The sequence below is a fragment of the Sitodiplosis mosellana genome, unplaced genomic scaffold (genome assembly GCF_009176505.1).
Source record: "Sitodiplosis mosellana isolate CC-2019 unplaced genomic scaffold, AAFC_SMos_1.0 Smas_scaffold_6181, whole genome shotgun sequence".
NCBI classification, from domain to species: Eukaryota; Metazoa; Arthropoda; class Insecta; order Diptera; family Cecidomyiidae; genus Sitodiplosis; species Sitodiplosis mosellana.
In genome coordinates this window covers 573,206-588,331 of record NW_022601422.1, presented here as the reverse complement: position 1 = coordinate 588,331, position 15,126 = coordinate 573,206, and the positions used below count along the sequence as shown (strand labels likewise).

The 15,126-nt window shown below is 35.5% G+C and overlaps 1 protein-coding gene across 2 annotated transcripts in view; it reads left to right on the top strand.

The window, feature by feature from the left end:
* Positions 1 to 1,239: 1,239 nt before the first annotated feature.
* Positions 1,240 to 15,126, top strand: part of LOC129576113 (putative inorganic phosphate cotransporter) — a 33,962-nt gene continuing 20,075 nt past the window's right edge. The window contains exons 1-2 of one of the 2 annotated variants that reach the window (XM_055460646.1): positions 1,240 to 3,993; positions 4,156 to 4,624. In XM_055460646.1, the coding sequence (XP_055316621.1) occupies positions 4,540 to 4,624 (85 nt within the window). In that variant the 5' untranslated portion in view covers positions 1,240 to 3,993; positions 4,156 to 4,539. Of the gene's footprint in view, positions 3,994 to 4,155; positions 4,625 to 15,126 lie in introns of those variants that run through there. The other variant, XM_055460647.1, reaches the window with a different exon arrangement.

Sequence of the window (15,126 nt, the reverse complement as noted above, 5' to 3'; positions counted from 1 at the left end):
TCCTTATTGAAATTACATGCTTAGCGAAACAACAAAATTGTCGGGCTATTTACTGATGCCACCACTTTTTGAAATATATATATATGCATAAAAACATTTTTTGTTATTTCACATGTGCGAGCACCGACCGACCGAATGAAGTATGCACAAAACATATGTTGTGTGCGCCCATGTGTGAAGGTGCAATTGTCGTAGATGTTCACCTTCATAACATACATTTCAATATCAGAAGTCTTGTACAAATAATTGAGGAATGAATAAAGTTATAGTGTAGCATACCAATTTTGCGTATCGTATGTTTAAAAAATGTGCTTTTTGGGTCATTTGTGCGTTGTTGCTGTTGTATTTCTTACCGCTCTATGCTCAACGTTGCTAGATGTAGTAGCTTATTATTTATGCGATCATATATATATATATATGTGTGTGTGTGTGTGTGTGTATATATGGTTCAAAGTACTTCTCTCCCAGTGGATATCGTTCGCATATAAACAAAATGTGTCTTGTGATACGGAAGAGACGATTTAAATTGAAGTAGCGAAACGAACAAAGAAAAACATAAAAATAAAAACTAGATCGACAACCTGCCATAAAAAAAAGAACGACGACGACAGTAACCGAAACAGCAGCAGTGACAACAACATTCATGATAATATTGTGGTAAACAATTCTGATTGTCCAGAAGGAATGCCATAAATATTCATTATTCACTCAAATAAAATTTTTCTCAAAAGCTAAATAAGCAAATAGGTAACAGCATGAATAAACAAAATTATGACAGGCCTATTTAATAACATTAGCATGCGGTTTAATTAAAAATAGCCGGAAAGAAATGATTCAAGTATTGCACATACAGACACACATTAAATTATTGATACACATACATACACTGCACACAAACGATGTGTACGTGCGCTTATTCGTTTGGCTCACATTCACTTGTTGAAGATAAAGCAAAACAAAACGACCACGATACGCATCGCCCAAATATCATATTGGAAGCTAAAATTCCATTGGATCGATTTTTTTTCGATGGTCATCACATTTTTCGCATATCTGTCGCAAACACTTTGAAAGCTGTGCTGTTTGGACGCGATCGAGCGAAATGTTTTTTTTTTCGTTTCTTCAAGCAGCACTATTGTTAACTTGAAATGTTGCTGTCAAATTTATGAATTGTTCCCATAATTTGGAAATGTGTCAAATCGTTTTTTTCATTCTATCTCTATTTCTCTCGCTGTCTAGTTTTTTCTCCATCTTTCTCTCTTTCGTGCAGCACATTAACTACTTCACCCGCTTTGCAAACATCTCAACGGATTTGTTTTTCCAGCACTTGCTCAAAAGAACGCAGAGTAGAGTTAAGCAGAGCTCGGAGATCTTGTTTTTATTTCGTCTTTGTCTTCATCTATTTCGTATATATATTATTTATTGAGCTAAGTCACTATTCCATTACAAACACATATGAGATTGTTATATTAATTCTGGTTGTCATCAGATTCCATTGTTTTCTTCGCAATTTAAGTGGTCTAATTTGTTCAAAATAACTAGACAAATCGCATAATTTTAAGCTCAATTTCATTTTGTATGCATGTTGTGGAACAATTTTACACACTTACAATCGCACCGAGAAAAAAAAAACACGATTCAAAGTTCAAACAGTGGAAAAATCTGTGTGAGAGATAATAATCAGTGTTTATTACATGTACGCTCAGTTTGGAAGGTGCAATAAATTTGAGATGGGCTTTATTCTGCTTCACTCTAACAAAACAAATAAAATTGTCTGTTGTTGAAATCTCTCTCGTCAATTCTCAATAAGATTCTGATTTTATTTTTAGTCAGATTGATGCCGGTTTTTTTTCTTCGGCAAAGCAAAAATTAACTTGACAATGCGAACTGATAGAGTGATAAATGAAATGATTGAAAAGTTAAGCCTCGTTACGTACAATGACCAGCAGCAGCAACACGAATGTCAGAAATTGACAAAGCCTTTTGTGCTTTGTGCTCGCTCTAAAATAGGAATTAGGTTCATCTATGCATGAAGATGACACAATAGCCAATTTCAATTCATTTGGTATTTTGTAGCTATGATAATTTTGTTGTTTTGGTGGCCAATGAGCTGCGATCTTTCGATTTCTGCTGCTGCTGCTGACCAAAGCTTTTGTTGTATGCCATTCAAGTGGATCTTTGTAACTGAGAGGGAGAGAGAGAGAGATAGCGCGTGGTTGCTGTCCTCAATTAAATTATTCAAAATGCGAACTGGGCACAGCGTGTGTCGATGCCGAAAGATTGTGTGACAAAGCGAAACAAAAAAAACGCGTCAACGAGCATTAAGTTAATCACTTCAGAATAAGTGGAACGAGTGCGTCAGATGATTCTTTTCAATCTTAATTCGTGTGAGTTGTAAAAATACGTTCTTTCTCGCTGGCTTGCCTGTTCGCTTTCGCAGTTCATTATTAGCCGGAAACGAAAAATTTAGATCTAAATTGAAAATTGCGTGCTATTTTTCTTCGAAAAAAAAAAACACACACACAACGAAAACAACCTCACTGAACCGTCTAAAGCGTAATTTCATGAAGCAATATACATAATTGTGACTGTTGTCGCCGATTTGCCCATTGTCTCTTTCAATCGCTCAATTTGTCAACAGACCTTTTTTTTATCACACCGATCAATACACTGGCCTCGTTGATGTGTTATTTTATTCGGATGTGTGGACAACCGAACAGCATTTAGTCAAATGGAAACTGTTCATGCTCTTGCTGTTGCTGTTGATGATGCTGAGATTGGTTGATGTACGCGTTGTCATCATCGATCCCATTTGTTTTTACTGCATTGTTAGATGGATTAACAACAGTTGCGTTGTTACGCGTATCGCTTTTGTTTATCGTACAACCGATAAATTCCATATCATTTACATTGTGTATTCAATCTGCATTTCTGAATCGCACAATCGCCACCAAATAATAAAAAGTGATCATGAACTGTGTATGCGTATCTTTGTTGGAATCAGTTTTTTTTTTTTCATTTCGTTCATTTGATAAAACGGGGTGCGCACATACGTTTGAATGGAACGGCAAAAATAACAAGTTTCATAAAATATTTATGGCGCTTCGTGCACTTCAAACTGTTGTATGAACGAAAGTAAAGAAAATCATTAGTTGATCAACCTTGAAACAATAAACTTGATCTTTATATTTTATCTCTACCGAGTACGAGCTCTCGCGCCGCACAACATGCTGTCGGAGAAATGACAACAATTCTGTATTTTTAGTGCCGCACTTCAGAAAAAAATCTCTCTCTCTCTCTCTCTCTATCTCCTAATTCTATTTTTACAATTGCATTCTATTTTATTTTCACATCGTTTAAACTGACACAGAAAAAGACACCGCATTTCCTAAAATTCTTCGGAACTAACAGCCTTGCATTTAATCTTCGAAATGCATCATTTTTTGCGGCTACTTTTTCTCTGTCTCTGTCTCTTTCTCTCTCTTGTTTCAATTAAAAATCGTTTCCCACGCTATTCGAGTCTTAAAACATTGATACACCTCATGTTTCGTGAATATCAACTGAGAGGGAGAGAAAGAGGAAACAAAAGAATGAAATAAGCTGAAATTGCACCGCTAATCAGAATATAATTGGCAAAAACAACAAAGCTACGTATCACTACTACAATGCAACTTTGTATACACTACACAACTGCAATGTTAAGCAGCACCCGAAAGAAAATTTTGCGAACAACGAAAAAAAAATGAAAATGATCAGATGCGATCATGATGTTTTTTTTTCCTCTGTGCTGCACGCCGCCGCCTGCTTATGCGATTCGGACAGTGAGATTTTTTTTTGTTTATGCGTGACCTCCAAATCGTTGGAAGTAAAAAATTAACTTGGCATTTGATTTGCGACTCATTGAAATATTGCATTACGTTCTCTATCTCTCTGGCTCTCTCGCTCTCGCTCTCATTTTCCCTCTAGAATTCTACTTGAAAATTTAGCCTTAAGGTAAAGTCGATGTGATTTCCGAAAGCCATAAAATATGATGTTCACTGCACTTTTTCATTTCGTCTGTTTATGATAAATATGATTGATTATTTGTTTTGTTTTTACTAAATATGGATGAATTAACAGGAAACTTTTTTTTCTTTCGAATTTCTCTTTTAACAGAACTGTCGTGAAGCCATAATAGAAGCTGTAAAAGAACTGTCGAGAATCATCGCCGGCTACTTTATTATTCACTTGAAAACGACATGATCAATCACAAATCAACGCGTTCAACAAAATTCAATAAATCAACAGAACCAAACCACTAGCAGAATCGGTTGGTATCCACTGTTCGACGTCAAAATTAAACTAAAAACGTGTTTCGACAAAGGGGGTTTACCTGATCGCTGATCCTGTTGCACTCATTATACCATTTGTAGAGTTTACAGTTAGAAACTGTGATAAAAGTGATATTATAAAATAACAACAACAACAAACACTAAATCAAAAACCGAACGATCACATCCAGAATTCTCAACCAAATTAAGTGATAAATAATCTGCCAAAATGACGATAACTAAATCCAAAGAGATGACCATCGATGAAAAGCAAATCGATTCAACCGAACAAACGAGTAATCGCAAACCTGATGGTAAGTAATTTTCCATACTTTTTCTCCTTTTTTTTGGCTACGCTCACTCCAAAAATAGGTTTATGAATATGAACTAAGCCAATTCATCGATAATTAGCATATTTTTTCTTCTTGAATCGAACTGATTTCAATAAGAAAAACAAGACATTTCAACTTGACACTGAGCTGATTTTATGGCATATCATTTTGTTTCTTCATATCTCAATTTATTTTTTTTCGTTCTTTTGATCAATTGGTTGAAAGTTGGTGAGCATAGCTATAAATAAATTATTCTTTTGAGCGTTATTTTGGGCTAATCACGTCATGAGTTTTGTGAAAAGTTCTAACATTCTTAAATCGTTTTGTTTCTTTATCGCTTATTGCAACACATCCTACTAAGAATTTATTACGATCAAGAACAGCATATGAAATTCTTTGTCTCATTATTATTCACAGAATGATTGAGCACATCGCACGGAAGAGGTGCGAATGATCGGTTTTCATATTTTTTTTTTTCTTTCAAACAGACTCATTCAATTTGGATGATTTTGTTTGCAGTATTTGTGTAAATTAAGTTTTAGTCACATCCAACGTACACAAATTGAATAAAATTTGTGCCAATTATTATCGCACCTTGAAAAGGAGACGCAGTTTAGCGTTCGTCCAAAGTACATCTCCTTGAGATTGTGGAATGATGTGTCAATGCGAGAGTAGATATTATCATTCGAAACTGTGAATGGCAAGTTTGTGACGACGGTTTTAGCACTTCATCGCAGATTTAACTGGAATCAACAAATCAAATATTGAACTGTCTCTTGGTTTTTTTCCCTTTCCATACACATATAGCGAAATGTTCTTTGGTATGAGTGTCAGCCACTTAAGAAAAAACAATTTGATTGAAGCTCTGCAGAAGCTCATATTTCCATACTAGTGCAAGACTAGATCTCTTAGTGAGACTTAGAACGATGTTTATTATTTTCAGCCTTTTTCCAGGCAGGGATTAAAAGGAGAAGCGTCATATTATAACTTTACCAAAGAAGAAAAAGATCTACTCTTCTCATTTCAGTTGATTGTAATTCATGCCTGGAAAAAGGCTGAAAAACATACACCGTTTTACGTCTCACTAACAGAGATGTAAAAAAAATTATAGCTGCCTTTTTCTTCGGGGAAAAATCTCAACAACAAAGTACACATATTATATAAGTATTAAATGAATAATTTGTTGACGCTAATATTGATTCAACACGAGCAACACCACCATTCAAACGGGATAAAAAAACGTATTGACTAAGCGATGTTGTCCTTCGAATTGATTTAAAATAAACTGCCATGCAACGGCACTTAATTTTTTCGGTCGGATATAAGCTAGCGATTATCTATTTTGGCATGTTTTCTAATAGCTGCAAGTGAATTGAAGTCAGCGATATTAAAAATTATCTGTCTGAAGTGAAAATATTGAATGATACACACCCGACAAATTTCAGAAACGAAATGAAAGAAGTTTATTTCGAAATTTAACATGATTTCACTAATTTCCGTCTTGATAAAAATCTACTCCTTAATCTACGGGACAATTGGGACAGTTCAAAGAACCATAACTTCTATTTTATTTCTTGAATTGAAGTGGTTACGCAAATTGAATTGATCATTTTAAATTGAATATGTTGCTGAGAGTTCTAAATTGAGCGCTGTTGTTTTTAAATTTAAATACAAACGGCAAATTTGCCAGATTTTTTTTCTTCAGAATGACTTCTCGTCTCGCTTCCCGTGTTCAAATAAAGTGACTGACAGTCACTCAGTTGTATATAGCTGCAAATAACTCAAACTGGCTAAGTTGATTGAATTCAAAAATGTTGTATAGAAACAATCACTTTTAGTTATTCTTTCAGCCAGTCGTCTAATTTCGGACTTTTTGGCTACTAGATGACTATAACTAAAGTTGACTACAGTCGAATATTTTGTTCGAGATAATCACTTTTGGTCAGTAATAGTCAGCCAAAAAGTCCGAAATTAGGCGGCTGGCTAGTCAGTCACAAATTTTTCACACGGGTTTCCATAAAAAGGAAATGCGAGTCATTGACAGGCATTGTTTACCAGGCCAGATCTATTTTTGTCGAGATGCCGACATCAAACAAATAAATTATTATATGCGCTCAAGTATTTATTTGAATCTTCTCTCACAAAAACAAACCTGTTTTTTCGCTAGCTGATTTTTATGGACATTCAATTCGAAAACATTCATTTTATTCGACAATTGGATTTTTATGAGCCACGAAAAGAATGACATACGTCTGTGTACGTTGTGAAATGATTTATCATCGGATTATAATGCATTACAACTCCCAATTTGAAATGTGTTCATTTTTAATTGCAAGAGATTATTTGACATGTGGCAGTTTCGTTGAAAATAGATGAAAAGGTGAAAAAACCACACACACACACACACACACACACACACGATCAGACAAAACATCACCTGAATCAGATGAATTTAATGAACCACTTGTGGATGAATGTTGTAGGGATAACTTTTAAAGCTGCACGTTGTTTGCGACAAATTTTATTCAGTTCCACGGCATGGTATACATTCAGGCATTAAAATTTTATGTGACATAAACTTTAGTGTGAATTTCGAAAGCGTCATCAAGATGAGTCGATTGTGTAGAACATTTGTGAAAGCTTGGTGGTAAAATGGCCGCTTTTGGTGTGGCCATCTATCGGGCGTTACCCAGACGGGAATTAGAAAACAACTCAAGCAAAACTTCAAACACAGGCAACATCATAACAATATCTATTATAAATGTGTGATATCCGTATTGGTATGTGGATGTGCGTTATCGTTTTGTACTTGAAATTCTCAACGACTATTGTATAATTGCGATTTGTCATCGAAATAAACATTCACGTGAACATACACTGCGAAACACTAAGAACTGAGTCAGCACGGAACTGAGCACAATTTTAAATGAAATTACGATCGATATGAAATTTAAAGCGTTTCGACACTTGTACAATTGGAAAAAATGACCATCGAAAATGAAAAGAATTTATTAAAAAAAAGTACACACGATCTTATGACTGTTTTTTTGCCCATTTTTTGCTTGGGATTTTTTCGAGATATGAAACAACGCCAATGATTTTTCAAACAAACAAAAAGTCGATTCAATGGCTAATTAAACGGTTTCAATTAAATTGACATTTTGCATGCGAAATGGAACAAAAATACCGTCTTGAATAGGACAATGTTATGTAAATTCCTTGTTTTGCAGTTCGCCGAACACACAAATGATTCAATGCGACAAAGTTCAATTGTTTCGAATGTAAATCTATGACGATCCCACTTTTTGAGAGCCGAAAGAATTAAAGCATGACGGGACGCGTCAAGACAAATCATATATTTGTGTAATCACCTTTTTAATATGAATTATGGGTATTTTTTATTGCTCATTTTCATTTCATTCGGGTATGAATGATCGAACGCATTAAATCTACTAGACATACTTTGTGACAAGGGTACTGTAGGTACAGATTGAGGGTGTCAGAAAACATTTAAACTGATACAACCAAATTGTTTGCTGTCAAATCCTGTCTCGCTCACACCAACCGTCACACTGACTCGTTCGTGTACGAATTGCTGTTAGCGTGAAAGAGATGTTGTTCGCAGTAAACTCAGTTTAGATGTTCTTTTTTATAAATTTAAAAGTGCCAAGAAGAAAGCGTCGTTGTCAGAAGCTATGGACCTTTTCAATATTTATCAGAACGGTATTTCATTATTTATTTATTTATTTTTAAAAAGGTGCATTGCATTTCGACAAAGGGTTTCATTTCGAAGTGCATTTAGAATGGCTTCAATTATTTTTGAATATTTTTTAATGATCCAACATTTAATGCATCAGTCAGACAAACAAGCGATTACAATCACTATTTGTATCGAATTCATGTGAATTTTGAAGAGAACTTCAAGTTGCTCCTATTTGTGGCGGCGGTGGCGGTCACCAATTGGGAAAAAAAAAACACTAGCAAACAAACAAAAAATCTCAAATAAACATTTTTGAGAATAATAGATCGGAATTTACGGAGGCTATCTTGATTTCAATGCATTTAAATAAGCTAGTTAAGCTCCCTGTGTTCAGTTAGTCAATAAGTTGCTTGGTAAATAAGGACATTTGGCGAGATTGTTGTTATTCAAATCGATTTTACATCTAATTAAATTAAAGCCAATAATTCAACGGTCCGAAATGACATCGTGTGCACTGTGGAAAAGAGAGAGAGATTGCATTTTACGGAGCATCGTCGGATGTTGGGGAGATACGCATCGAGTGTGCGTGTGTGTTTGCATAAAATGACGATTCGTAGGCGCATATTTTGTGCGAGTCGTAAACTTGAGCATATGAATGGACAAATTGGCCATAAAGTGCAAGGCAACACAAAAATTGTGCGCACCCGAATGTGCAATGTGCAATGCGCGATTTTCTGTTTGTGTGTTTGTTCAATGGACCTTGTTTTTGTTGTCTTGCATTAAGCACCGTGTGTTTACACACCGAATTACTCGCATAAATACTTCGCTTCAATATCTTATTTCCGATCACTTCAATATTTATACTGAATGTTATAATGAAAATTGCGTATTATCAATTATGGCGCTGGCGGCGGAGTCTTTTTTCAAGAACTCTATTATTTAGAGAGAAAAAAAATTGCGCATTATGATTATGGTCGATGTTTCGCAGAAATGATAATACGAACTGTGCGCGTATTTCCGCAGCATTTGATTGATCGTCCAGCCGACAGGATACTTGAAATGATGGCCAACATTGTTAATTTGCGTGTTGATTCGTCCGGAACACAAACAACAAAAAAGCATGTATTTGTTTTTATCATTGCAACAGATTTCAATTTCAAACTTGACAAAAATGTTAATCGGCCACGTTAAAATGTTTATTGATAATTTCATGAAGTGCGAGTGTATTGTGTTTGCATTATCGAAATAAAATATATCTAAACAAACACAAGAGCGCCATATTTCAGTCATTTCTTTTGTACCAAATCGTTGAAAAACTTGTATTTTTGGCGAAAAATGTCTTCAATTTCAACGCCGTTTGTTATATATATGGTGGAAATAATTTGTGTGCTATCGCGCAAACGAAATAAAATATATGATAAGGCCAAGCGTTTTCTTGCGAATTTCATATGGCGATACGACGACGATGATGACGACGGCGACGAAAAAATTGCTTCACCACAATGAATTGTAGTTTTGTCGACCCGAGCACGTGAATTGCTCATTCCTTTGTACGTCTGCACGTTTAAGCGCTTAAATACACACGAGTTGCCGACTCTGGGATCGAAACACAAAGTTGCAAAGAAGAAGAAGAAGAAGTAGAATGAAAAAGAGCGAGAAGCCCACGCAATCAGAAAAATTCATTCGATCGATCGATCAACTTTTTCGGCCACGTTTGAATACACGCTCGACTCGTTAATTCAGTTTCTCGAAGCTGATTTATTTATAAGTTTTGCAGAAAAATGCGTCTAAATAAAGCGATCGAACGAGAGAGAATAAATTGTTTGCTATACTTTATTTGGCTTTGAATTGGTTTTATGTGCGTTTGTGTACAAAGTAGTCGTCGTCGTCGTCGGGTAGTTTTCAATTTATTAATTCAACTCAATTAGCATGTTAATTGATGTCGATCAAATAACAGTTAATCACATCATCAATTTATATCAATCATATAAAGTTCGGGATAAAAGCAAGCGCGCATGCCTTGATGGCAAGCAATTGAAGATGCTAGAATTTTCTAGAGTTTTGCCCTCTTGTGAATGAAAGCCGCGCGCACACAAATCTATGAATATGCAAATGAAGGATTTCAGCATGATAATGCGTATGATTCATGTACGACGGAATCGGCAATTCGATTCGAGGCTGTTTCCATGTTTAGCACCTTCATAAATCTATTTGATTGTCCTCGCCGCCATGCACGCTCACACCGCACACTCAACATTAAATCTTGTCATCGTCTCCAGATTTAGTCAGAAGATTTTATTTTCGCCATACTCCAATCCCATTTTTCTGCACCATCACATCATCGATATAAATCAATGTGCGAAACGAAAGTGTAGAGTTCGCGCACGAGACTCAAGTGGAACAACATCGAATGAACATTTTTACCGCAGTTCGAAATTCAAGTGTATAAATCACTGTGTAATAATCGCACTCGAGACTCACGTGAAGTGAAACAACAATTTTTCATCAGTCATAAATTTTTAGTGTGATAGGCCTTGCTAATCGTGCCACGACTGTTGACAGCCAAAAATTTATAATACCTGCTAGACACTTTATACAATGACTAATTGTCATAATTTTTGTTATGATTTCATCATTTTTTTCTACATCGGCATGATAACAGCGGAAACTAATCATCGCACACATCACCCAGCTGAAGATGATGAAAGATTTGATGTGTCATCAGCTCAATTTCGGAAAAATATACTCAAATCGTTTGATTGATCAACCGATCGATCTATGAACATATAGACCCAATGAAAGGTTGTTCTGATGATCGATTTTATCGAGTGTAAAATCTGTCCCACAGAGAACGTTCAAAATGGCTCTAAAATAAGTTCTCATTTGTTTGAAAGTTCGCTTTGCGGGTAAAAACTCTGCAATGGGGGAGAGGGTAAATTTACAATTTTTTTTTTTCAAGAAAGGTTAATTCTTGGAAATCCTTAGAATTCTGTGCTGGAATTTTACGACACTTTTGCCGAATCCGGATTGGATCCGGAAAACAATGGAATCCATTCTTCTTGAATTATCTTCCAACTTACGCATGGCATGATTGGTTCTTCTTTCATATTTGCCAAATATATTCTCAACTAATTGTTTTAGCTGTAATTATTCTGTCGACTCTATATGTTACCCAATATATTCGGCAAATATGCCAACCAATCATGCCAAGTTGGAAAATAATTCAAGAAGAATGGATTCCATTGTTTATTTTTTGTGACAAGATTCCGATTCAGATTCGGATTCGGCAAAATTGTCGCAGAATTCCAGCACTGGTCGGAAAATATGTCATTGAATCGTTCGAAACTGATCGATGGCAGCCGTCGGCTGGCTATCACTTGATAAAACCGTCTCAAAAATGACTAACAAAATCAATATTCTCGTTTCTTTCGAATACTAATCAATAATATGTTTGGTCCTAAAATAGTTGTTATATGGACTGGTCAAATGAACTGCTGTAAAATATGTATATATTGTATATGATTCTATCTTTAACTTGAATAAGTAAATAAAAAAACATTAAAAAAAATCACACATGTCTCAACCATATATTCATAAATGTTCAAATCTATATGTATATGGACGGAAATTTTTTGATCGAAAAGATGAGAAAAAAAAACGCGCTGATATTAAATCAAATCTCGAGAGATTGAAGAATAATCGTCTTTTTTCGTGTTGGTGCGTATAAATTCGCTTATTGAACCAATTTGCACATTTGTTATGTACTTTTTACGGGTTCTTGTCCATTCAGATGCCGTACCACATTGACTGCCGCAAAATGTTTCCTATACTAATTTCGATTCGGCGCCGATTTGTGGTTTGTATGACGTGTTCACACAGCCCACCGATAACTTTGTTGTGAAGTACAATATTTGATAATATAGAAGTTAAATCATCCACAGTTTTCTAGACTCAATCATGTCATATTATGACTAAATTTTGAACCTTGACCGCAACAATCTGTTTCGCAGGAAACGACAACAATTCCAAATAACATCTATTTTTCCCGCAATGGGATATATTATTATATTTATATCGGTCTGCAGCTGGATCACGTGAACATGAACTGAAACAACGAATGTATTTTGTTGTTCTTGATGAAATTCTAAATATAGGTTGAATTTCTCCGCTGAATAATTCTCTGAATTAGATTTTAAAATACGTGACTTGTTTCCTGAGAAGGAAATGCCGCAATTGTTCACGTGTTTATGTTAAAAAAAAAAAATATATTATCAACCATCATTATCTTCTCTCTTCGAAAACCATACCGTTTATTGGTTGTTCACGATGATGACTCGATTTGTGTGCCTCATTCTGAGTTCCTAACACACAAATTGGCTGCGTCGCAGATCGTGTTTCTGTCATGCTGAAACAATATTTCGCGCAATCGGTATATTTAAAGCCACTTGCAGTTGTTTCATTCATTTATCACTTTGCGAACGCATGTTATTGTTGTTGTTCTTCTTTTTCGAGTGATGTGATCGCGATATTACTTGTTTTCTCGTCTCTCTATTCGCCCGACATACATCGAACGCATGTGCGGTGGTCGCGTGACATACGATTCATATATGCGGTTGAAAAAATTCTACGATGTAAGTCTCAGAGCAAAGTAATAAAATGAATCTCATTTTTTGAACACAATGTTTCGCATTTTAATGCACTATAAAACCTTCACGTGAATTAGGCGAGAATTGATAAAGAACAGAGGTAAAAGAAGGTAAAAAGGCAATAAAAATGAATGAATGAAGGAGCAGGAATAAAAAGTTGTAAAATTTGAATAAAGACAATGGCAACAGTCATAAATGACGGTATGAAGCAAATTGAAGTATTTAAGGAAAATAAAAAGAAAACAGGATATTTAATTGTAATTTCAAATCACTAGTTCATGCACGTGACTTGTGGAATAGTTGAATTTGTTTTGTTATCATTTCAAGGACAATTTTTCGCAGAAAGCAACTTACTAAACAAGATAAGCAAATTAAATATCTATTATTAAGGTATGAATCAAAAATATTGTACCTAAGTTTTGCCGCTTGGTATTCAATTGTGGCGCATTGTTCGGAATTGCTTGGTAGCATATATGAATTCAACGGACGATAATGCAATCATTATGCCGATAAGGGGTAAAATTTAGTGAGAATGACGCAGACAAAAAATTCAAGTAAATCTGTAACACGGATGATCCACGGCAATTTTACGGGCCCCTTTAGGCGAAGTTGAAGTGGAAAAAATTACATTGTAATTGACCCGGTGGACGTGTGTGCACGTTGTTTAAGCATGATTGTTGCCAATCTGGATAACAGTGCTTTGCCCATGCTTTCAATTGCCCACTATATAATGAAATAACTATCGTTTAGTGCGCGCCTGAACTATTCATTAAAAATGATTGCAATTGTAATTGTCTGCCAATGCAATTAGTGTTTTTGTTGTTGTTGTTGTTGTTGATTTCCATTTTCCATCTCCATTCGATTATCGCTTTGTTGCCGTATGTTATTGTTTGCGATTGTTCTTCTTTTGTCTCGGTAATTGCGGTTATGTCTGATTCCATTGGTGGTAGCAGTGTGTATGTGTGTGTGCAAAGCATATAAAATATGTCTTCATTTCAATTTCACCCAGACAGATCGCGAAAAGAGTCAGATATATTCTGAATGTAGATCGTGTGCGCACGATCTGACAAGCACGTGAATGCATTTCAAGTTTCGATGATTGTTCAGTTTTTGTACTGCATTGAGTCAGTTGATCGCGCGCGCGCGTCCCAAAGATTTTATAAGCCATACGGAAATAGAACGTTTTGTATGAGGCCGCAGTGCCCGACTTAAATGAAAACTACTATGTATTGGCTGGCTGGCGCGAATTGAAATTTAGTTTGTGGTTGTGGTCGTCATCGCCGTTGTCGTCGTCGGCGGTGGCAAGTCGATCACACTGTCATACACAATGTACGCAGAGTTGAGCTGAAAGCGCGCGCAAACGGTTTGAGCCACGGTTGAGGAACGCCGCATTACAAAAAAAAAAATAAGAAAACAAATCGAAAAGAGAATGAGAGGAAAAGAAATATCTGTATAGATTCGTTCTCTGCTCGATTCGCTTGTTTGTTCGATATGATAGACATCAAACGCAGAGCGTTCTTCAATAGCCGCTTTTATCAGTTGGCCTCGCATTTTTATTTCGTATCATTTCCACTTCTTCTTTTTCTTAATGGCTGTTAGTCACATAAAGATTCCATGTTTGCCCCACTTCATTGGTACCACGTGTACATAAGGGGTTTTATGCGCATCAGCCCAATGTCTTTTAATCTCTATCAATTTGACAGAGTTAAACTATGCGACCTAATAAGGCGTTTCGCCAAAAATGGCCTATTTTTTAAAATTCGTGATGTACACCAAACCAAAAAAAAAAAAAATAATAAAAAAACAGTTCTCACTCACTCAAGTACTTCAATGTCATACTTTTTATACATCGGGCCATCAGTTCAGTGGTGCGTTTATTACATTCGCTAAAAATAGGCTGTTTTTTGGCATTTATTCATCAAACACTTGATTCAATCAAATACACAAAGCAGCAATAGCGTCGCAGCGTGAATAGCTTATGCCTTATTTCTGAAACGAGTATTCCTTTCTTTCTAACTTACTTTTTCTCTTGTCAAACGAGAAGAAAAGAGAAAAGAAAGAGCAGCAACAACAACTCATACACATATATATGAACGAGAGCCCATCAATCACAATAAACTTAATATATATGTACAAAA